The following is a 26,393-nucleotide window of genomic DNA, read 5'->3' as shown; positions in this document are numbered from 1 at the left end:
TGTTTTTTTCCTGTGCAATCTAGTTTAGATAAATGGCTTTCTTTTGTGATTAACAATCAGAAGGTACGCCGTAAAGACATAGATCATTCATTTTGTATTTTATCAGTAGAATTACACATTACTGGTATTGGTGAGTTTTATATCTGTAGTCTGTCTGTGTTGGTATAAATTGCATATAAACATGCCCCTATTAAAAATAATTGTAGTCTATTTTTAGGTGTACTGTATTTACTCATGTATAATGCACAATTTTTTTTTCCAAAGTTTTGACCACAAAAACTGTGGTGCGAATTTTGAACGGAACAATTCGAACAGCCAACATTAAAACCACACATGTTTTTGCTATGTCACTGCATATAGCACGTATGTATCAACAGGTGCAAATATAAATTACCAAAATATTAGTAATATTTTTTTAAAAACACTATAGAAGTGAAATGGCCATTGCCATGAATTTTCACTTTGTAACAGATATTTTGCAACACCGAGAAAAGCAGCACCGTGCTGTTCTGGCAGAATTTGAGCATGCACCTCCCATCACACGAGATGTGTATCAGTGGTGTATGTTGGGCAAGAAATAATAGAAAATAACTTCCCGAGTGCTCAAATCCATAACATAATTTTTCTCTCTCTTCTACTACAGAATAAACAAACTGATTATTGAAGCGAAATCTTTGGGATGCTAAACACAGTGGAGGGAAGGTGGTGTGAGGGTTGGTGCCTCATTGTATTCACAAAACTATATTCTCCTCTAGGTTCACATAGCAACAGGTGACTCATTGAATAGGTATGATGTGTCATTCACTTTTGCTCAGCATAGCAACAGGTTTACGACCTACATCTAAGAAAGCCACCTCTTGAACATGAATTGTACTGATTGATTGATTGAGTTGGTGTTTTAAGTCCACTTTATACACAGTAAGGCTAATTGGGACTGGACCTACAGTTTAAAGTGGGATCCAAACCACTATGTGCCTCCACCGGGTATCGAACCCAGGACCCTTTGATTACAAGGCTACAACGCTACCACTGCGCCATCGGGGAGGCCATGAATTGTACTGCCCATTGTATACAAGATATAATTGTTTGTTGCTTTCCCCCATCAAAATCCAGGGTGTGCATTACACATGTGTAAATACAGTATTAATGTTCAGACCGTAAGGCATTTAATTTTGAAGAAATATTTTTTTGCAGCTTAATTTCAGATTGACCTGTGCATACTACTTTTGTTTTTGAACATTTCAGGTAATGCCAGGATTATTGCTGTGCTTCGTGTTGAGGTATGATGCCTACAAGAAGTCACAGGCCCTTCACTTAGGCGAGACTGGTGTGCCCCCACCGAACCACTTGAGCAAAATAAGGTGAGTTATTACTGCAGTTTACCTGGCTTGACATCTTGTTAGGAATGGGTCAGATTATTCCTCAGTTGTTTAGAAGGTTTATCCTTGGACTGCTTCCACCACTCTGAGGTCTGTTGCCTTCATGAGGACTCAGACAGACATCACGTGACTGTTTCCACTCGCTAGAAGACTGCTGGAGGCATTATATGCTTTGTTCTCTGCCAGACAGAGCTAGCCTTTCCCTTTGCGATGGGAATTTAAACATTTGGTTTTCACATTCACAGCAGATGGGAAGGCAGCTGATACACTGGGAGCAGGTATTTCAGGTGGCAAGCATATGATTCGGTCAAAAGAGATAAATTATATAATATATTAGTAGAGTTTGGAATACCTAAGAAGCTTGTTAATATGATAAAAGTATGCACTAGTGAAACAGAAAGTACAATTTGTGTAGGTATTAATGTGTGTGACAAATTTACAATTCATGATTGGTTAAAACAAGGAGATGCATTATCTCCATTGCTCTTTAATTTTGCCTTAGAATACGCTGTTAGGAAGGTAAAAGAAACTAACGAAGGACTAAAATTAAATGTTGTGACTCAGTTGTTAGCATATGCAGATGATGTAGACTTATTAGGGGATGATATAAATATAATTAAGAATAATGCTAAAATATTTTTCAAAACTGCTAAAGAGATAGGTTTGGAAGTTAGCAAAGAGAAAACTAAATATATGCTTACTGGCCAAAACCAAGCGTTAGGTAATAATCAAAATCTAATTATTGATAACTCATTTGAACCAGTTTCCAAATTCAAATACTTAGGAGTAATATTAACAAATGAGAATTATATTAAAGAGGAAATAAAAAGTAGGCTTAATTCAGGAAATGCATGTTACTTTTCTATTCATAAACTTTTGTCTTCTCGTTTAATATCTAAGAAACTAAAAGTTAAAATATACAAAATATACGAAACAGTAATTTTGCCTATAGTATTATATGGGTGTGAAACTTGGTCCCTTACATTGAAAGAAGAACATAAATTGAGAGTATTTGAAAATAAGATCCTTAGGAAAATATTTGGACCTAAAAGGGATGAGGAGACAGGTGAGTGGATAAGGTTACATAATTTAGAACTACAAAGGTAAAAAAACGGTAAAGTGTTCCCCTGTGCATAGCACCACGCCATGAAGGCGTATAGGGGGTGTGGGGGTAACGCCCCACACTTTCTTGATCCGGTCGTGAGTGGGGTGATGTGATCAGCATCATGCCCCTGACTGCCTTTACCCCCCAGGGTTTCCCCCAGGTACCCATGTTATTCGACGCTGGGTAGGCGCCGGGGCTGCTTCCACCGTTAGAAAAGTTCCCGGATTTGAACCGGCCGGGGATCGAACCCGGGACCTTTAGCATGGTTGTCAGACGTGTTACCGACTAAACTACATAATTTGTACTACAGAACTACATAATTTGTATTCATGTCCAGATATTATTAGAATAATTAAATCAAGAAGACTTAGGTGGGCAGGCCATGTGGCACGAATGGTAGAGGAAAGAGGAGTTTACAGGATTCTTGTTGGGAAACCTGATGATAAGAGACCTGTAGGAAGACCAAGACGAAGATGGAGGGACAACGTTAAGATGGACCTAAGGGAAATCTGTAGGGATGGAAAATACTATATAGATCTTGCTCAGGATAGGGAAAGATGGAAGGCCTTTGTTGCTGCAGCCATAAACCTTCAGGTTTAAGAAGGCTAGAGAGTTAGTTAAGAGGAAAGGAAATGACCCTCTAAGAGCTTGGATAGCTTATTGAAATTATTTGCTTGCCCTTTCAAAGCACTAGTGCACAGCATGGCCGCTCACAGTGTTTATACAAAACATTTGTTTGGCAACACTGGCTCGCAGATGACTGATCAATAAAAGGGATAGATGATATCACGATATATCGTCAAGAAAAGATCGTCAAAGACGATATGATATGGTATTTTTTCCATATTGTGATATTGGTGATATATCATTTCCACAATATATCCAAATACCATGACAATATATTGCTGACATGATATATATCACTAAAATATCATGATGATATATTACCAAATATCATGATGAAATATCACGTAAATATCGTGACGATATTTTGCCAAAATATCATGATGATATATTATCTAGTTGATATCGCCTCTACGATATTTTTTCAATATCACGATATATCATATAAATGATATATCGCCCAATACTAATCAATACTTGGTGTGAGGTGTTGCTGGATAAAGTTTCTGGTCTATAATCAGGACCAGTTTGTTGATAAAATTATTAGTAATTTTACCATTGTAATAAATTGTCTGGAAATGCACATCTCAGTATGTTATTTTATTATTGTTTCTGGTTTTGAAAAACAACTTCTATTTTTGTAGTTACAAAAGCTGCCAGTCAAACATGAGTAATTCATTGTCCTGTTTATTGAATTGTACAATATCGATAAATGTTGATACTTTGTTCAGATCTGGCCAGAGGGAATATAAAACATTTGAAAGAAGTAGGAAACACTCACCAGACACTGGAAAAGTTAGTTTTAATGTCTGCAGGCTGCATCTTCAGATGCATGATTTGGACTGAATGAGGATTTTGTACTGAGGTCACTTGAGTCGGACAAGAAATGTTACTCAATTAACAGAAGGTGGAGGGGTTTCGATCTCTTGCAACTTTTTCTTCCCCAAGGTGTAATTGGGACAACTAAGCAAGTGTTCTTGCACTAACTCAATCTATGCTGTTTCAACAGTTTATTACTTATTTGATGGTATCTGCAAAGGCAGTGCTTTGCTTTGGTGTGGTGTCATCCGTGGCATCCAGCAGCAAGGGAACATCTTGACCTCAAAGAAGCAAGATGTCGCTGACTTCAGTGTTTGTAAACATCGTCCTAGTTGGTAAAATACCAATAATACAGTATGAAAAATCAGAAGATCTCATTGCTTTTATTGAACATTACTTTAACAAGAAATATAGCACTACTTTACTAGTATGTATGTTCTACGTTACAATTACTAACTGCACATTCAATGAGAAACGTTGCTGATGTGGTGCCTCATGAACAGCATCTGGGTTTATTACACTCCAAACATGAGAATTATGAAAATTAAAAATACCGTCACGTGTGAACCCCGCTTCGTCTGTAAATAAAATGTTACTTGCAAAACGAGGGTTGAGTACAACCTCTTGTTACATCCACTGACAAAACATCACTCAAGGGACACAATCCGTATCACTGAGACACTGAAATCGTTGGAGGTGGTAAGGGTAGTGTGAATTGCGATGTAAAATTCTCCATACACTATTGTGCCTTATGGCAGTTGTGCGGCAATTCTCCTCGTCGAGGTTCCTGGAGAGAGTTCTACTGCTTCCAACACCATATCCTCAGGTGTAATGCATGCAGGTCTACCTGCTCTCCTACCATATTCTTTGCGGTGCTGATATACCCTAGTAAATGTGCTACTCTCGGGGTGCCTTCAAGCAGGGTATTTTTCTTGGTACAAGTGTGCATTGCTGTTAGCCAAACCATTCACAGAATGCATATCCGCATACTCTTCGTTGCTGTAAGGTTCCATTTTCACTACGCAGTCCAGCACAACTGACGTGACTCCCACAGTACGATTAGACTGTGTACTGATTGTATCCATACAACACCACCTCTCAGAAATGTTCTGTTTTTTTTTTAAACAAAGAGCAAACCTTGGACTGCGCAAGGAGTAAAGCACTCGGTGTTTACAAAATGCAATCAATGACGGCTTGTAACCACACATTCACACACATTATTAGCATTTTACCAACTAGAATGACATTTACAAACAACGAAGTCAGTGGTGGCTTGTAATCACATATTCGCGATTATCTCAAACAGCTCATTTGCAGACCCATGTTTACTGAGACTTTGCTTCTATTATCATGTACTTTCACCTGTGTCAGTTTGCGCTATTACTTATGAGACAGCCTGTATTACAAGCTAGAGGTGGGACAAAATATAGGTACTATTTTGATCTAGTCCAAAATAGGCTTCTCTATGTATCACTTTATTGGTAATATTACTGATCCATTATTTCTATAATGGTCTAATTTAATTCAAAATCCTGCCATTTCGTTAGTATTTTAATGAATGTAAAGGTATATTCCATGTGCTCTTGTTTGGTAAAGTAAATGTCAAAATATGCAGTTTCTTTTCAAGTTGCAGTCACTTAGTAACATCAATTAATTAAAGAGGTGAATGAACCGCTCAGATTCTTCATGGAATATTTTGCAATTTATTTTAGATCTGTAGTTATCAGTATTGATACTTTATTGATATCAGCAAAAACTTCATATCAGTCCATCGTTAATGTACATTGAGACAAACTTTACTTTGGCCATGAGCCAACATCGTAGGAAAAGAAAGGTACCCCCTCCTGTATGAATCAACATGTTATAACCTTCACCCTTGTACATGTACTACTGCTTTTTAACTATGTATGTGAGCTGTTTTAATATCCCTGAAGAAGCCGAGTAGCCTTGTTGAAATTTTGAAATATAACCGTTCCACATGCCTTGTCATGAAATTTAATAAACTTTTGACATTTTGCACACTGTCTCTGATTATCCTGTAGATAATTTTTGAACCAATACGATGCAGTGGTATAAATTAAGCCTTAGCTCTAACCTGTAATGTTTCTGTAACATCAAAAAGGAATGAAAGAAGAATTCAAGTTCTGCAAGTTGTATCACTTATGTATTTTCTTGTTGCAGCTACTTCCATTGCTCTCTGATTGGCTACTTCCTGGGCCTCCTCACAGCGACCGTGTCGTCTGAGGTGTTCAAGGCAGCTCAACCAGCTCTTCTGTATTTGGTACCGTTTACCCTGTTGCCTCTCCTCACAATGGCCTACCTGAAGGTGAGTTGGTTGCTAAATCAGGGACATCATCTTAGGGGTGAAAATGTAGGAAATGTCAGTTTTTTATTCCCTCCAGAATTGGAATAACAGTTTTTCCTCCAGAATTGGAAAAAGAGCCAACATTAAGTTTCAACAGTGCTGAATAAATATCATGTGCTTGATTAATATACGATATTGAAGACAGTAGATTCATTTAATACTGTTTAAAATTATAGTGGAAAAAATTATTTAAAAACCAATTGTCAACCTTACTTCCATTAGTACACCCTGGACTGCATTTTGCAGACTAACGAGGCTCTAGCATCTGGACCATTATAATCCTCTATGAGACTTCTTTGTGTGTTGTCCATGTGCGTTCCTTCGTCTTTCATCTTATCATATTCATCCTTATCTTCTCAATTAGCCAAAATTGGCAGAAAGGAGAAGTAAAATAAACTAAATCAGATTTTTTGGGGTTTTACAAAATGAGGGGGAACATTCAAATATGTAATAAATAGAGGCACATATTTTTGGTAAATAAATAGCAGTGTCAATTTCAGGTTCAATAGCGGTAAATAAAATAAAATTTTGGTGTTATAGCGGTGAAAAATCGGATCAAATGCAGTATGTAAAAGGACATTTAAAAAATAAAATAAAATATTTAAAAAATACACTTATTACACAAAATGAACATATTCTTTCTAATAGCATATTTATGTAGTTACCAGAGTATTAAGTTTATTCTTGTATAAAGGAGTCCATTTTTGCTTCTCAAATATTTACAGCAGACTTAATCAATTTTCCGTGAATTACGTAACTCACAGGATTAGTCACACTTCAGATAGTGTCACTTCAGTAAATAGATTCTAAATCTCGTGTTTGAGTCTATTTCGCATTTTGCAGTTCATTTAAGACAAGACAGGGTAGCAAAATACAGGTCACACCTTTCAAAAACATAAAAAATTAATATTAGAATGTGTTTTCACATTTCGTGTTTTCGTCAAAAACGAAAAAAGCATGCCTCTGGTAATACATGTTAAGAGATATTCTTCTTTGAGTTTTAGAGCTTCTCATATCTCCTGGGACTGCGGTGATATGAATAGTAAAAACTTGTTTATGTAGGTCTTGTATGTGAAAAGCATTTTGTGATTTGTAAGAGAGAATGAGACGTGTCACTAAACAACTTTTAGTTATTCTATGTTAGTGCAAATCAGCTGAATCCCAGAGTCTTCGTTTAGAATTTGCCTCCTCCTGCAAATAGCAATCCCTCTTTTAATGTAAGTTTTCAGGGAGCTGAAGAAAAATTGAGGGCATTGATAATTGGAGTGCTGGCCTGTGGTGGAGTGTTTAGCACAATGTGTTACAGTGCAAGGGGTCCTGGGTTCAAATCCCACGCTGGCCGTGGGTGTTCATATCATCACTCATCCTCATCTTTGCAGTTAGCCACAAGTGACAGAAAACACACTGAATAAGAAGTCAGGATAATGGAAAATAATACGTCACTCAGGACGTAGTGCATTATTTATTAGCATCTGTGCAAATGTCATTTACTTAATATGAACTAGTCAGCTCTGAGGTCGACTGTCAGTTCATCAACAAGTTGCCATGTTTGAGTCCTGACCTGGACACTAATCGTCACAATTATCCAAAAGTGGCAGAGGTGATGTTAAATAACAAAAATATTTAAATATATGTGTGATTTCCATATATATTCCTGTATGACTGTAGTCTAAAATTGAAAACATTGTATGCACCAGAATGAAACAGTGCTACCTACTATACCAAAAGCCACTTTTGAAATAAGATTTATTATTGTATTATGTTTTAATATATAGAAGTGGTTATCCCAGGTTCAATATGCAGTGGTTCAGACCCCACTTGAAACTGTAGACCCGGTCCCAATTAGCTTATCATATATAAGTGGACTTAAAACAAAAACACATAGCAGTGGTTATACAGGGTGTGTGTACCAGTCATGAAAATTAAGAAAAAGTAATCAGCAAGTCAATAAAAAGTCAAGACATTATAAAAGGTGGGCCATCTGGTGGTTTCTTTTTAAAGTACATGTTATTTTGACGCTGCAGCTCATTCGCACTCAAAACCTTGACAGAAACACAGTACCATATCTCCACGGTATGAAAGGAATTGTTTTACTCTGGAACAACGGTGGGAAATATTGAAAACTTATTTCCAAAGCGAGTGCTGTGTTGCTGAAACAGTGCAAATGTTGAAAAGAAATTTTGGACGAAATAATGCTGTATGGAAGTTTGTGAAGACAGTTTGTGAGAGTGGCATGCTAAGTGATAACACAAGTTATCCTCGTGTTCGTCCAGTGCGCTCAGTCCAGAATATTGCTGCTGTTGCCAAAAGTGTGCACCTAAACCAGAGAACCTCAACTCGCCACAGATCTCAGCAACTGAACATTAGCCGCTCTAGCCTCAGGAGAATTCTGCATAAAGACCTTCGATTATTCGCTTACAAGGTGCAACTTGCTCGGGAATTGAAGCAAAATGACCACCCGCTTCGTTATCGCGTCTCTGTGTGGGCTTTAGAGCAGCTCGAACATGACGTCGATTTTCCTCAAAAAATCATATTTTCGTATGAGGCGCATTTCCATATAGGCAGCTATGTCAACAAGCAAAACTGCCGTATTTGGGGCTCGGAAAACCCACACGTTGTCGTAGGGAGGTCACTGCATCCTCCGCGTGTGATTGTTTGGTGTGATTTGTGGAGTGGCTGCATTATTGGTCCATTTTTCTTCGAGGATGACGATGGCAACAACATTACGGTCAACGGAGAGTGCTGCAGAGGCATTATAACAGATTTCTTTTTTCCATCAATTGCTGACTTAGACGTGAGCGAGCTTTGGTTCCAGCAGATGGTGCTACGTGCCATAACAGTTGGGCTGAAAAGTTCGTAGGCTAACATAGTAAAAAATATTTTTTTGACAAAATTCGATTTTATTATTCAATATAGTTGCCTTCGAGGGCGATACAATGATTATAGCGGTCATACAATTTTTCGATGCCATTGTTATAGTACAATTTCTCTTTAGCCTCAAAATAGGCCTCAGTTTCGGCGATTACCTTTTCATCAGTGCTAAATTTCTTTCTAGCGAGCATTCTTTTAAGGTCTGCAAACAGGAAAAAGTCACTGGGGGCCAGATCTGGAGAATATGGTGGATGGGGAAGCAACTCGTAGTCTAATTCATATAATTTTGCCATCGTTTTCATTGATTTGTGACACGGTGCATTGTCTTGATGAAACAGTACTTTTTTCTTCTTCAAATGGGGCCGTTTTTTCGTGATTTCATCCTTTAAACGCTCCAACAACGCTATGTAATAATCGCTGTTGATGGTCTGGCCCGTTTTGAGGTAATCGATGAATATAATACCATGCGCATCCCAGAAAACTGATGCCATAACCTTGCCAGCCGACGGTTGCGTCTTTCCACGCTTTGGATTCGGTTCATCACGTGCAGTCCACTCGGCTGACTGTCGATTGGACTCTGGAGTGTAGTTATGGAGCCATGTTTCATCCATTGTAATATATCGACGGAAAAATTCGTGTTTATTACGGTTGAATATCGCTAAACATTGCTCCGAATCATCAAAACGTTGTTGCTTTTGATCGATTGTGAGCACACGCGGCACCCATTTTGCACACAGCTTTCGCATGTTCAAATATTCATGCACAATATGTCCAACACGTTCCTTTGATATTTTTAAAGTCTCAGCTATCTCGATCAACTTCACTTTACGATCATTTAAAATTACTTTGTGGACTTTTTTGATGTTTTCGTCGGTAACAGCCTCTTTGGGGCGTCCACTGCGTGCATCGTCTTTGATGCTCATTTCGCCTCGTTTAAATTTAGCAAACCACTTCTGAACGGTTGATTTTCCTGGTGCAGAGTCCGAATAATGTTTATCAAGCCAAGCCTTGGCTTCAACAGTATTTTTTTTCGCCAAAAAGCAATGCTTTATTAACACACGAAATTCTTTTTTATCCATTTTTTCACAATAACAAAAGCTGCTTCACTCACAATGCTATATCTCACGAACTAATTATCCGGCAGCTGTGAAATTTATACACGTATCTTTTGAAGGTTAGTACTAAGTAAAAATCACATGGATTTAATTCTAGTAATGCCATCTATGAGTCAGCCTATGAACTTTTCAGCCCAACTGTTACAAGCCGTCCAACAATCGCTCTTTTTCAATGAGCATGTAATCATCCGTTTTGGTGATGTTGCCTGGCCTCCGCGAAGCTAAGATTTGACGCTGTTGGACTTTTTTTTGTGGGGTGCCGTTAAAGATCGATGTTATGCTGACAATCCAGAAACTATTCAGGCACTTAAGCACAATATTGATCTTGCTATTCGTGCAATAGAACCACAAACCATCGATAATGTCGTGCAAAATTGGGTTGCCAGGATAGGCTACTGCCAAGCGAGCTGCGGCAGCCATTTGAATGATATTATATTCCATAACTAATTGGAAGGTGTACTTTTGTTAATAAAGCAAGAAACTTTGAAAAATATTGCACGGTGTTTATTTTATCAGGCTTTTAAAAAGAAACCAGCCGATGGCCCACCCTATACTTGTGTCTATAATTTTTGCTATCACAATGACTGATTGATTGATTTAGTTTATATTACTTCACTTTTCTTCTTCTTTGGCTAATGACGAAGATGAGGATGAATGGTGGTAAGATAAGATGGTTGAAGGAAGAATCACAAATATATAGGGACAACACAAGCTCCACATAAGATTATTCTGGCTGCGAGTCCAGACACCAGAGCCTTGCTATTCTGGGAAATGCAGTCCAGAATATAATAGATAAAGCAAGTCTAATTCTCCTGTTAAATGCAGCTTCAATTGTCATCTTAACTGGTGTTTTGATAGGAGCTTTTCATTAAATATATATTTATTTTCTCAATTGCTAATTTCAAAGTTTAACTAAGGAGGGGTCCAATAAATAAAGATTACAGAAAAAAACATGAAAAAGTCAAGACTTTTGGATTTGATATTTTGGTAGACACCCTGTTATACCGTGTGTTTCATAAATACTTGAGGGGTTACAAATATTTATTGCAAGTCAAGTATTGAACTTACGTTAATGAAACAAGTCCAGAACGAACGAGGAAGTCAAACAGCTCTTTTTAACACCTACAGATGTTCAATGTATGCACCACGGGTGACACGGCACGCATCAACATGATAGTCTAGTTCTTGCAACACTCTTTATCAACATGGGCTTGTCGATAGTGTCTATCGCTGTGATGATACGCTCCCTTAGGGCTGCGATATCACGCGGCATCGCTGAGACAAATACCCTGTCTTTGATGAAACCCCACAAAAAGAAGTCGCACGGTGTAAGGTCCGGTGATCTTGGGGACCAAAACATTGCACAAAACACTGTGAGTGATTTGAGTCGCCTAGCGGCTGGGATATGAACACATAGCTTAACGAAACATGCACGCTCAAACTATTTGCGTTCCTATCGTGTTGATGTGTGCCATATCACCCGTGGTGCATACATTGAACATTTGTAGGTGTTAAGAAAAACTGAGTTTCTCATTCATTCTGGACTGGTTTCATTAACGAAAGTTCAATAGTTTACTTGCATTAATTTTTTGTAACCCCTGGTACAATCTTTTGAGAACATTTGTATTCTATGAAAGTATTAGGACACTTTGATGCGTCATGTATGTTTTTGTTCCACACATTATGTGCCTATGTTTCTTCTTTCTAGGGTGACCTACGAAGGATGTGGAGCGAGCCATTTATTACCCATCCCCCTTCCAAACACCAGGAAGTCTGACAGCATTGCAAGATGTTCGTTTGAAATCCGAAGTCATCAGCCAGCGTCACCCTTAGGGCAGCAAGTTTAGTGATAGGATACACCAGTAAGAAACACTGCCATAGTATCGTAGTGTTGCTCGTGGTTGTGATAAAATATTGTCGGGGAGCAATACTGGTATGTCTTGGAGGGTTTTTTCGTCATTGCAAGATCATGTTGTAGTGGTCGCTGATGTTTGATGGAAGTGGGTATGTTTGTACCACTTATCGCAATGCAGTGGGTACGCTGACCGTTGCACATTTCATACATGAATGTGTATATAGATGTGTGTGCGAGAGAGAGTGAGAGTGTGTGTACATATGTTTGTGTGCATGTGTGTTATGTCCAGGTACGGCAAGAAGACTGCGTATATGTGATGTGATGAAAGTATGTGTGCAAAAAAAAAACATTTTTTCCTGAAGTTGTGTTCATAGATGTATCTGAAAGCGCAAACTTCCTTCAGTAGTGTTGTGAATAAACAGTAATGCTGTTGCAATATACATGCTCGATGTGAGGATGGTGTAGACGTGAATTTGTTTATAATATAACATGAGTGTACAGCAAGCAAAACATTTTGCACACGCGCTTGTAAAAACAAAACAAGAAAGACAGTTTAATGTTCAACTGGAGCCAAGTGAACAACAGTGTGAGTGATGCAATAGGCAACAAAATTGGCTATACCGTTGTTTTCTTGCTTCAACAGTTTCTTCCTGCCACTGTTCAAAAACTCAAAACTTCAATAGTTTGTTTTGAAAGCAGGTATCGTTCCTTCCCTACAGTCTTCAACAATGGACAAGCAGTGGCAACAATACAGCAAGGTTCACAATTGTTAAGACTCGGAGACCACATCTCCAGTAATACCCTAGTCACATGATATTGTGAAGTATAGTCATATTTTTTTTATAACAGGAAGTAAAGAAGAGGTATGTGACAGGACCGTTCAATATTGTTACAGTTTTTTTTTTTGTCTTCAAAAGAATGTGCGATAATGAAATGCACAGTTCCTGGTGAATTGATTTTATTGGCTGAAAATGTTTTGTACAGCTCTTTTGCGCTATAAAGAATGTCTTCTTGTAGCATTTATTTTGTACAATGTTATTGTTATCAGTATTTTGTAACAGCTTTGTATTTTTTTTTCCTTTCAAGTACATATTTAGTTCCTGCAATTTCAGTCGAAGTAGCATTAGCTTGTCTTGACAGTCTGGAAATCGTGTACCAAAAGAGAGATTTCTGTATTTCGAAGTAAATTTGTTATTTTACACGATTCCTTGACATGTTCCGGAAGGAATTGCGGAGGGGAATCTAATACAAGACAAAACACTCTTGTGAGATATTCTTAAATTAAATTGACTTTAAAAAATAAAGTGGAAAATTTTTTTTTTTCTTATTCCTTTGGTGAAAGTGTGGCTGAAATTTTAGTTGTTGAAAATAGTTTAGCGTACTGGAGGTTCAAAAGCGTACACTTTTGAAACATACTGTGATGAACCAAAAAAAATAGGGAAACTATAGGGTGTTTTTTTTTAAAGTGATAGAACTTTGAATTGAAATAAAACACACAAAAAAATAAGTTTGAAGCCAATTGTGTTTTCATTTGATAACTTTCTGACATTTACTTTTTGAAAATAATTTCCGGCATATGTCCACCACGACTAGCTGTGATGAACCGGATTCGATCAGTCCAATTTTTAACTACTTTTTCAAGTAATTGGGGACATATGTCGTTAATAACACGAGTTATGTTGGCTTCCAAAGCGTCAATTGTTGCTGGTTTATCAGCATAAACCAGAGACTTTAGATATCCCAAAGAAAATAATCCAGTGGCGTTAGGTCCCATGATCTTGTGAGGCCAATTCACTGACAGCACCGATATTTCCGAAGTGCTCTATACGTTTGGCAAACAGAACATTGATTTTAAAAATAGATTTCCACAATTTGTAAACGTTGTTGCAGCGTCAGTCTTTCCATGATCATTTGCCAATGCTCACTGATATGAAATGACAAAACAACATGTCAACAAAATGAAACAAATGACAGCTATCCGTATCGAAAGTTCTATCACTCTTAAAAAAACACCCTTTACATGTCATTGCCTAAATTGTTTTTCATTTTTCTACGAAAGACTACTTCTCTTGTGAGAAATGAATGTTTCATTCTTTCTCCCAACAAGCATAGTTCAAAGAAGAAGGAAAAAAAGGGAAAATTTTACCTGAATATATTCATTTGTTGAGTTAATAACCCATGGCGTAACAGCCTGTAAGGGCCAGTGTCTACCTACCAACTGCTGGTTGATGGAGGTCATCCAAGCAGTTACAAGGTGATATGTGGTCAGCACCACAAACTCCTAGGTTTCCATTATCAGGTTACGCTACTCATTCGTAGCTGTGAAATTTCCTCACAATGGTGGGTGGCTACCGGTCCCATACACAGGCCAAAATCTCTGGAGAAAAGCTAAGTTTTTTCCCCAGGAGATTTGAACCTGCACACGTCCCATAGCTTGAGCCCAAAGCTTGCACCTTCGACAACACTGACATTTGCGGGACTATTTGGCGAGTTGGTATGGCCAAATGTGGGAGGATAAGGAGTCCCATATCAGCAGCCGTTATCACAATAACTGCCAACATTGCATCTTCTCACAGCCGATACACCCAGTAAATACACCATCACCACTTCCTTTGGCAAACACCTGCCTATAGTACCATATACTTGTAGTGGACAAAACATGGTACTAATCGTAACCACACTGTCCACGGTTTCCAAGATATAATTTTTTTACAGTACTGAATCATACCCATGAAAATACCGTGATATAGTTTTCAACCTTCCTGCATGGCCTCTGTGGGGGGGGGGGGGGGGGTGGCCAATTTTCTTTAATGTATACAGGGTGGATAATTTAAGTTTATAACTCGAAATATCTTACAAACTAAGCATTTTCAAAAGAAAAGTTTCAAATAAAATTTAATTTGCTTTAATGGGGGAACAATACCATTACGTATATTTTCAAGGTCATTCGAAAGTCAGTCAATTTTTTTTAATGGGAACTAATTTTTTTGTTGAATATTTTTATTCCTCTTAACGAAACTTTTGTATAAATATGACATGTCGCATGTTTGGAACCACTAGGAAGATTTAATAGTGATTGTGAGATAGAGCCATGATGTAGCCATCCATCATTCTTTCTATTTTAAGTCCACTGTTGTTAACCACCCCATGGATCCTCACAAAATGATTATAATGTTTTTTTTAGTTATAAAGTTATTTTAGACAGTTCTTTCTATTAGAAAGTTGAAAATTTGTATAATTACTTTTGTACAACATTGATTATGATGAAAACTTAATTTCTTTTGTTTTTGGAATAATAATTTGGGTGCTGATGAAATAGTATGGATTTCTATTACCACTTTTTACAAGTTTTTTTTTTAAGAAGAATAAAAACCTTAAGCAAAATTAAATTACGTTTCAATTTTTTAAAAATGACCTCTTACTAAAAATACATGATGGCATTCTATTTCACCCTTAGAAGTCAATTAACATTTATTTGAAACATTTTTGAAAATGCTTCATTTGTAAGATATTTCAAATTATGAACTTATATGGTCCATCCAGTATATATTAAATAAATAGAGGTTAGGTAGGTTCTTATGATATCCTGATACCAAATTTACATTTGAAAATGAGGAAAACCGTACTATTTTGCTGAATTTGTTGTTAGATCATACATAAAAGAAGAGATATTCTCCCAGTACAGTAGTGCCTTCTTTGATGAAAAGATGAACTATTTTGTTTATCGAATTTATTACCAATCTCATGTTGAAAATGAACAGGATTACTACATTTGGTGAAGATAATAGTTCACATTTTCACCAATAGATGGTACTAATGCTTGTAATCTGGTATGAATTGTGATTAGGGTTACCAGACGTCCAGTTTTTCTCAGACATCTGGAGGAATTTGAAAAATATAAATGTCCTACATTTTGAGCATCACATAATATTAATTAAATTAGGGAAATACATAACAAAAAAATCATGCAAGTTACAAGTCTATGGACTGAGTTTCCAAACTCAATAGTGAAATTTATTTTGATTGTCATTGCTCAAAATGAAAATAGAAGTTTTGGCCTGCTAGAGTCGTTTTCACGTTCAGAAGAGACAACGGCGCTTATGGAGAAACCGCACAGTGTTGCCAATACAGCGCTAGCTCATGTCGCCGGGAAATGATGACCTTCCTTCACAATGAAGGTGTTACATATTTTGTATATATAATGATAATTATATGTAATTATTAACATTAATATTATACTGTGAACGTTACAGTTACCCTTTTTACTATGATCCATTGCGATCACTACACACGCGAGTGTAATGCACGAATATGACACTTCAGAAATCACTTAAAAAAGTAAAAATCACTGGGAGCTCACACAACTGAAAACACTTTTTCGGGAGAGGGAAAAAGTCTAAACAGACCAAATCAGATCTCTCACTCAAGTAAGGGGACCCTGGCACATGGGTTACATTCAAGTTGCAACCCAAACAAACAAATGAGTTATGGCCCACGTGAACTGATAAGACGTGAATGACTCAAGCAAGGCATGTCATATTTCTATCTTGAAGCCCCATATTTTGTCACGTGTTGGAAAGCCTTTAAAAGGTTAATATGGTGTCTATGAATTTATGTGTACGTTGGAATCTGAAAGGTGATATTCATTTCAGCATTAATGTCGACAGTAATGTAAACGAAAACAACGTGTATTTGAGACAGCACTAATGTTGCTCACAACAGCAGCATTGGAAATAATTGTCAATTATTAAATTTAAGTAATTTCAATTCTAATATAACAAAATGCATGGTTCATATTTTTACTGAATGGAAGTAAAATAACAACTGGAAAACTTGGTGGTGATTAACCGGAATGCTGCGGTGAGTCAGCTCAAGATGGCCAGACAACGTCTCCTTACTTCGCGCGCGGTTCGGGTTAAAAAGAAACTCCAAATGCATGGAAGTAATATTTCTGGGAACCTTTGATTGGTTATAAAAAATAATTTCATTATTTTCTCCACAACTTTGTCGCTGGAAGTTTTTACTTGGAATTACAGAACAAAAAATGGCCAGCGACGACATTTTCTACTGCACGAATATAAAAAATCTCCACATACTTTATTTGAATATTTTTTAATGCAAATATGCTTTAAAGTATTGATAAATTCTGAGTACCACCGTCACCTATGACAATTAAAAAACAGTGTCAATTTTTTTCATAATGAAAGCTTCAATTTTACGGCATGTTTCAACGTTAGGAATGAAAACAATGTAAAAATTGTGTTTTCACAGAAAATTTGCGTTTTTAATTTATCTAAAATTATGTAAGCAAGTTACCAGTTTTTTGTGTTCACCATCGTATTCTCTACAAAATTTCCTGCAAAACTGCAGGTACCGATTTTACTTAATCTAAATTTGTAAATCCAGAAATTTCACAACAGCGCGCTCGTATTTCCCATAAGAAAAGCATTGCCCATAAGAGCCCATTGTGTCTTCTGAACGTGAAAACGACTCTAGAAAACAAACTATAAAACGGAAGCAATTAATGAACAAAGTTTTGGGACCACTTTCTGATGATGTTACTATTCAATGCCTAAGCGGAATTGCTTGCCTTGGGGGTTATACTGATGAAATAAGGTGCTTCCCATTCTTATTCAATATTTTGATTGTAAAGCAAGGGGTATAGAGAACAAAGTTATTCAGGGTGCCTGCCAGTCGGAGAGAGTAATGCAAGTCAAGAAAAAGTAAAGAAATCAATAAAAAGGCAATAAATTATTCTTGTGGTCAAGAATTTTTGTTATCACAATGACTGATTGGTTGATGTAGTTTATTTTACTTAACTTTTTCTGCCCCTTTAGCTAATCGCGAAGATGAGGATGAATGGTGGTAAGATAAGATGGATGAAGGGACAGTCCCAATCATATAGGGGGACAAACACAAACCCCAGTCCAGAAGCCAAAGGGTCCCAGGTTCGATACCTGGTGGAATCATAGTGGTTCGGATCCCACTTGAAACTGTAGGTCCAGTCCCGTTTAGCCTTACTGTGCACAAAGTGTACTTAAAACGCCAACTCAATCAATCCAGATGCCAAAGCTGTCTGCCAAAAACAGTCCAGTATGCATTAATAGATAAAGCAGATCTAATTCTCTTCTTACATACACTATCTGGCCATTCGTCACTGGACACCCCATCAGGTGGCATCATAGCGTGGTTGTGCTTCTCCTGGTATGGTCTTGGTCCTCTTGTGTTAGTGCGTGGAAACATGAATGCAGATGCATACCAAACGATCCTGGACAATTCTGCGCTACTGACATTGTGGGCACAATTCGGTAGTGGTCCTTATCTGTTTCAGCACGACAATGCCCCATGTCATACGGCAGGTGTGATCAACACATGGTTCGAGGATATGGGTGTGCAAAAACTTGATTGGCCCGCCCAAAGTCCTGATCTCAACCCGATTGAGCATCTTTGGGACGAGTTGGAGTGCCGGTTGAGAGCCAGGCCACACCACCCAAAAAACACTAAAGAGTTGTTCGCCGCTTTGCAAGAGGAATGGAGCAGGATTCCCGTCGAAACCTATCGCAATTTGGTGGACAGTCTTCCTCAGAGGGTTGCGGCTGTACTTGCTGCGAAAGGTGGCCCCACACGATACTGACGGACGCCTGAAACCGGATTAAAGTACTCGTTCCAGGTGTCCGGTGACGAATGGCTAGATAGTGTACAGCTTCAGTTTTCATCTAGGGGTTTTCATTAAATAAATATTTATTTTCTTAATTACGGATTTCCAACTTTACCTAAGTAGGGGTCGAATAAATAAACGTTAAGAAAAATGGAAAATGTCAAGAATTCTGGATGTGTTATTTTCGTAGACACCCTGTTATTGAACTAAACACTACCCAAGATGAAACTTTTGGAACCATTTCAAATTACAGTAATTGCTGAATATTTGTTTGCTATTACAGGTCATAATGCAAATGTTGAGAGAGTACTTTCATTACCATCAGCACAAGAGAAATGCTTTTTTTTTCATAAAGTCTGTAAAATATTTGGTACTGGTCCCCATAATTTCAAGAGTTTGACTGTCCACTCTAACCTAAATATATTTTGAATAAACCTGAAATTTTGAGAAAAATTGGTTCCTCGGAGAATTTTTATTTAAATCGAGGTGCATTGTTTAGTATGATTGCAAGTTTTGAAATTTTGCTTTTAAGAATTCATTTTTGAAAACTGAAAAGTGTCAATTTTCAATTACTTTCTAACATGTTCTATAGAAATATGTATTATTTATTGAGAATGTTTTGTGTCCTACATTTTGGGACAGCATGTCCTACATTTTCGTTATAGCGATCTGGTAACCCTAAATGTGATAAATAGTTCACCTTTTTCATCAAGAGATGGCGCTAGTGTGCTGGGAGCATCTCTCAAGTGTGTATAGAGCGACCACAAGGAAAATAACCTTGGACGAAAAGTCCCTGCACAGCTATCCCTTCAGCTCGGGCCATAAGGAAGCATGGTCCACTCTCCCAATCCCCTCCATGCAGGAGTATGGTGCACAGGAGTCGCGGGTCTGCGCAGGTTTCTTTCCTTGTGGTTCCACTATATGATAGTAAATTGGATAAAGATATTAGTTCACCTTTTTGTCAAGAGATGGCGCTAGTGTGCTGGGAGAATACCTCTTAGGTCTTATGATCTTCTGATACAAAATTTGTTATCAGGAGATCATAAGAAGACCTAAGAGGTATTCTCTCAGCACACTAGCGCCATCTCTTGATGAAAAGGTGAACTATCATCTTTATGACATTTGCCTTTAGGAAATCATAAGCACCTAAGAGGTATACTCCCAGCACACTAGCACCATCTCTTGACAAAAAGGTGAACTATTATCTTTATGTAATTTACTAGAGGGTTATGCTCCCAGCACACTAGTGCCATCTCTTTGACGAAAATGTGAACTATTACGTTTATCACATTAGGGATCAGATCACAAGCAGTAACACCATCTCTCAACAACAAGGTGAACTATTATGTATTAAATTTCATACCAGATCACAAGCATTAGCACGAAAATGTAAACTATTATGTAGTAATCTAGTTCATTTTCAACGTGATTTTGGTAATAAATTGAATAAACATAATAAAGTTCACCTTTTCATCAAAAGACTGCATTAGTGTACTGGGAGAACGCCTCAATTGTGTAACATTTTAATGAGGAGGAAATCAGTCATGTTTTAACACAGAGAGGCATTATTACGAATAGTTTGGGCAAAATATATTTAACATACCTTGCAAAGAATTTAGCAATGCACAAAAATTAATATTTCTCTGAATCTGCAGTGAAAATGTGCTCCTAACACGAGAAAAGTGGTAGCTTGCACAATCATCTACACATTTCAAGAGACTGGTTTCCAGTAATAATGTAGAGCAGTTGGTAAAGTGCTTGTGCATCAGCTTCCTTTTTCAAGGGATAAGACTGCTGGTTCAAACCCACACCCCCTGCAGTGTTTTTAGTATAATAGTATTAGCTTGTAGTAATAAAGTGAAATAATTTTTCAGACAAAGTAATTAAATGTGATGTTTGATGAAGTTTTATCTGCTTTAATTATTTTCTCTCATCCTAACATTTCAAGATGAGAGATCAAAAATGTGATTTATTTGCCCTACTGCAATGACAAAATTAAAAGCCTGCTTAATTCAGGTATGCTACATGTTAAAATTGGACAAACATTTTGAAACTATTTTACATTACCTATTCTTGGAGAATACCATTGTCCTTTCTCACTCTTAGATAATTTTCTTCAGTAAAAATAGGTACTTTCAACAACAGGGATCAAAAATATTGTTTATGTTCTTCATTGCATATGATAAAATGTTTCTCGGAATCAAACAAAGAATGTGATTAGTGCACACCCTATCCTCTAATCTGGCCTATCACATGATATTCGATTGTGTGCTGCCATTGAGAAAGCTATGGGGAATTTTAAGCTTACCATCTCTTGGAAGCAATCAACACTTCCGATGAATGTGAGAAATTTTTATTGTCAAATCCGTTGAAAACGTTTGTTAGGAATAAAACAACAAACTTGTGATTTTAGAGAACATTTTGAAAACTCAGCATGTTTGTATCTAACAACAAAACTTCTTTTTGATGCCATTTGCAAAAAAAACACATGTCTGCTGAGCGTTAATTTTTGTCAGGCGCGCGTATATTCTAGGCTATCGCCGAAGCCGATTAAATAAATGTGTGCTGCCATTGAGAAAGCTATGGGGAATTTTAAGCTTACCATCTCTTGGAAGCAATCAACACTTCCGATGAATGTGAGAAATTTTTATTGTCAAATCCGTTGAAAACGTTTGTTAGGAATAAAACAACAAACTTGTGATTTTAGAGAACATTTTGAAAACTCAGCATGTTTGTATCTAACAACAAAACTTCTTTTTGATGCCATTTGCAAAAAAAACACATGTCTGCTGAGCGTTAATTTTTGTCAGGCGCGCGTATATTCTAAGCTATCGCCGAAGCCCAGATTAAATACAGGAAATAATCGACTAGCTTCACTCTCAAACGAGCGCGGGAGAAAACTGTAGTATAAAATACTACAAGTGGCTCTTGTGCACCATACTCCCACTTTTTAGGGGAGGGGGAGAGTGGACCATGCTTCCTTATGACCCAAGCTGAACGGAAGAAGAAAAGGCTGCACGGGGATTTTTCGTCCAAGGTTTGTTTTTCTTGTGCTCGCTCTATACACGGGGATGGACTCCTTTCCTTTAAAACTACCGCCAGGCTTCAGCGGTTAAATTCTTCCCCGACCAGCACCTGGAGGCGGTCGGTGACATATTGTAGTATATCTTCCAAACTCACTTTACAACAGCGATAAAACCTTACAGCCAATTCGCTAACCAGTATGCGATTTTTTTCCAGGTAAGGGAAAATTTGAAACTAAACTACTATTACAGGAAGGAGAAAAGAGTGGCTGGCATGTGATAGGGAATTTGTCCTCTACGCCAAAACAACACTGTCCCATCGAACACATGCAGAACTCAGACCGCTGACCTTCAACCAACCACACTTTATGATGTTTTCAACCCCTCTGTTGCTTTGTTTAGGACTGACTGGCTGGAGATGACAAAGGGCATTTTGCGAGTGAAAATCACGTTGAAGGAAGTTTTAAGAAAATTAGGTTTCTTACTGCGTGGATTTTCTTAAGTGTATTGAGTGAGTGAATTACGTATATATGTATTGAATGATCGTACGAGGGTCACTATTTATATTTTGAGCCTAACAATGAAAAGAACAGGAATTTGGCATTGGAAACTGCTTTATTGTTTTTCGAAGTATTCTCCTTTATGGTCAATACACTTTTGCATTCGTTCGAACCATTTGTCAAAGCAGTTTTTCCAATCTTCTTGAGACACCTCCATAATATGGTTTTCGAACGCATCAACGGCATCTTCCGCCGACGAAAATCATTGTCCACGCAATTTATTCTTGACATTCAGGAACAAGAAGAAGTCACTGGGTGCCAAATCAGGACTGTACAGCGGATGACCCATCAATTCCATTTTTTGACTGTTCATAAAGTTGGTTGTTAGACGAGATGTGTGACAGCTGGCATTGTCTTGATGAAGAATGATCCGACGGCATTTGTTTGTTTTCCGTATTTCACCAAAGACCTCTGGCAAACAAATTGTTGTGTACCATTCAGAGTTGACCGTTCTACGTTCATCTAAAGGCACAGTTGCCACATGACCAGTTTTCCCGAAAAAACAGGCGACCATTTGTTTCAATGTGCTTCGAGCGCGAACAACTTTTGTTGGATTGGGTTCATCTTGAAACACCCATACAGTCGACTGCTGTTTACGTTCCGGCTCATATGCATATATCCATGATTCGTCACCTGTTACAATTCAACGAGAACATACCTTTCTCACAGCTAAATGATCATGTAATATTTTATATATGCTGGTGGAACTAATGCCTATGGTTGCCTCAATCTCACAGTATGTCACATGACGATCTTGCAGTATTAGGTTTTGCACAGCATCAATGTTTTCTTGAACAACAACTGATTTTGGACGACCTTCGCGAATCTCGTCGGTGAGCGAATGGCGGACACGATTAAATTCGTTATACCAGCGTTTCACAGTGGCAAAGGATGGGGCTTCATCGCCAAATGTGGAAGTAAGTTGATCGATGCACTCTTGTCTTGATAATCCACGTCGAAAATCGTAAAAAATCATTGCATGAAAATGTTCAAGAGTTCATTCCATTTTATTGTTGTCGCGCAATCTCCAAGGCAACATAAACAACACAAATGAAGCTATTGACAAAACATTTGAAGTACGTTATGGTCAATAATGCCAGACGATCCCGTGCAAACGTCAAATCGCGCCTAACTACAATCAGTGTTTCCAAGGCTCAAAATATAAATAGTGACCCTCGTATAGTGAATGAAAATGAGTGACATAATTAATGAACTATTGACGAAAAAATTTACTGTTTGTGCATGAGGATAAACTTCAAATCTTGAAGATATGCAGGCCTTTGGCATCGCAAAGAAGAGAAGAATGGATTTGATTTATTATTTTGCATTGCTTTTCTGACACTTTAGCTAATCGCGACGATGAGGATGAGTGACGATATGATGAAATCCATGAAGGAAAATTCACAAAGAATAACCATGTCCATGCCTGGATTTGAACTGTTAATAACAGCTTCTGAAAGTTCATATACGAGGAGAATCCTGATAAAAGCTCCAATGGTGTCTGTACGCAGCACTAGTGGCCAGAGACCATCACACACATGCGGGCAGGAAGAAGTGGCATGTAGCTGTAATCTGGTAGTCGCAATGCAGCTGTTTTAAGACAGTTCTAGGTTAAATATTGCAGTTCTCATATAATCTTCCACTGACTGTGATGTAACCTGTGTGTAGTAATCAGACCAGACGTTGCGAGTGATAGTATGGTCAGACAATGGTGGAGACAATTCACAGAAGGCCAATCGAAGGTGCACAACCCCATACAGCTGAGTACACATGAGCCCTTTGCATCACTTCAGGTGAGAGATCTTTGACCACTCCCTGTACAGCACTGGCCTTGCATGTACAGACTTTCATCTCTTTGTTCAACTGAAGAGGTTTCTGGCAGGACAAGGATTTGACAGCTACATTGCGGTAGATGGTTCCAGTCTTTGCTGTCCGACACACATGCCATGGGCATACAAAATTTAGTGCCATGCTACGACAAATGGCAGAACAATGGTGGTGATTATGCCGAAAATTATGTTAGGACTCACTGTTACTAATGCAATAAATTACTACTGATATTCTTGTTTTATTTATGCCTAATCAGTAGGGACCTTGATTTTTTTTAAATTGGTGCATTTTCTCATTTTTTATTATTATTCGGTTTTATCAAAATTCATGTTTTCATTTTAGCGCATTTTCTGGCAAATACCTGAAATTATACCTTCATGGAGTTTTTTAACCTACTGTTTCAAATTGTAAGTCACATGGCCTAGGCCTCTTCGCGAGAGTTTGATATCTTGAAAGTTATTTTCCATACCCCACTTTTAATTTTAAGGTAGGTTTTAGATAATGGAATTTTCCCCGTATATACTACTGAAGGGTGCATAACGACCATACGTGGCGTGGCACACCCCCAAGAATTTTAAATCAATCAATCACACATGACAGATACAGATATATTATGGCACCAAAAATTGGCATTGTCTTTTTTTTGACTTGTTAAGTGTCAAGTTCCCAAAATTCGTGCTTTTGTTTTAGAATATTTTTCTGCCAAATACGTGGTCTGTTAGGAAAGTAATGAGACTGGCAACGCTGCTGCCCCCACCTTCACACGGCAGGTAGGGGAACGCTTGCCATTGACTCAGTACAAGTTTCAACTTGCTACAGTTGCTACACGATTGTTGAGAGCATCTGATGTGAAGTTGTGTTTGTGAGGTGCGTTACGAAAATGGACTGGCAAAAGTTTGAACAACGTTGTGCTATCAAATTTTGTGTTAAGCTTGGCGAATCAGCTACTGTGACTTATGAAAAGTTACAAAGCGCTTATGGAGAACATGCACTATCTAGGGCACAAGTCCTTTTTAGAAGGCCGTAAACAAGTGGAAGACGAACCTCGTGCGGGAAGACCTTCAACCTCAAAAACAGATGACAATGTGGAAAGAGTGAGGTCAGATCGTCGACTGACGGTGATAATGATCAGTAGAGAGTTAAATTTGAACGTGTGTACCGTCCACAACACAAGATTCGGACATGAGAAAAGTGTGCACCAAGATTGTTCCAAAGAACCTCACGCCTGAGCAGAAAACCCATTGGAGGGTTGTGTGTCTTGATCTACTGGACCGCCTCGACAGGGGGCCAGAATTCTTCCGTTGTGTGATCACAGGTGATGAATCGTGGATTTTAGAGTACAATCCCGAGACAAAACGCCAAAGTCAGGAGTGGCACACTGCAAACTCTCCCCGTCCCAAGAAAGCAAAGAGGAGCAAATCCAAAATCAAATATTTGCTCATTTGTCTCTTTGACAGTCTGGGGATCGTCCACAAGGAATTTCTGCCACCAGGACAAACAGTCAATCAAACTTTTTATCGGGAAGTCCTTGCAAGACTCAGGAAAAGGGTTGCACGTGTGCTACCAGACATTGCACGCACTTGGATGCTGCACCACAACAATGCAGCATGTCACACAGCAGTCTCCATCAATGAATTTTTGGCAAAAAAAAAAAAAGCATTCCTGTGGTTCCTCAACCCATTATTCACCGGATCTCAGTCCCCGAGACTTTGTTTTATTCCCCTTGCTCAAAATCCACTTGAAAGGATGCCATTTTGATACTTTGGATAATATCCAGAAGAGCGTAACTGACGAGCTAAAAGGTTTTCCAGCAGAAGCCTTCCAGCACTGCTACGAACAATGGAAAGGATGCCTCCATTGCTGTGTAGCTGCCCAAGGGAACTATTTTGAAGGGGATAACCTTGATTTGTAAAAATAAAATTAACAGTTTACAGAAAATCAGTCTCATTACTTTCCTAACAGACCACGTATACCAAAAATTAATACTTCCATTGTGCTTTTAAACTATTATTTTAAATTGGTCACATGGTCTACATATGTTGGAACAAATTTTTGAGGAAGTAAAGTGCTCCCCTGTGTTTAGTACCAAGTCATGAAAGCATCTAGGTGGTGCGCGTTAGGGCCCCACACTTTTTTGATCAGCACCATGCTCCTGGCTACCTTTACCCCCCCCCCCCCCAAAGTTTCCT

The 26,393-nt window shown here is 38.0% G+C and overlaps 1 protein-coding gene across 4 annotated transcripts in view; it reads left to right on the top strand.

Annotated features, from left to right (window-relative positions):
• Positions 1–13,154, top strand: part of SppL (signal peptide peptidase-like protein) — a 68,279-nt gene extending 55,125 nt beyond the window's left edge. For all 4 annotated transcript variants that reach the window (XM_083140301.1, XM_083140300.1, XM_083140298.1 and 1 more), the window contains exons 9-11: positions 1,246–1,361; positions 6,109–6,253; positions 11,987–13,154. In XM_083140301.1, coding sequence (XP_082996427.1) covers positions 1,246–1,361; positions 6,109–6,253; positions 11,987–12,055 — 330 coding nt within the window. In that variant the 3' untranslated portion in view covers positions 12,056–13,154. The remainder of the gene's footprint in view (positions 1–1,245; positions 1,362–6,108; positions 6,254–11,986) is intronic.
• The last annotated feature ends 13,239 nt before the right edge of the window (positions 13,155–26,393 follow it).

Source organism: Lepisma saccharinum, chromosome 18 (assembly GCF_977018435.1).
Source record: "Lepisma saccharinum chromosome 18, izLepSacc3.1, whole genome shotgun sequence".
NCBI classification, from domain to species: Eukaryota; Metazoa; Arthropoda; class Insecta; order Zygentoma; family Lepismatidae; genus Lepisma; species Lepisma saccharinum.
Note: the sequence above shows the minus strand (reverse complement) of the source record. Positions and strands in the feature narration are given on the sequence as shown.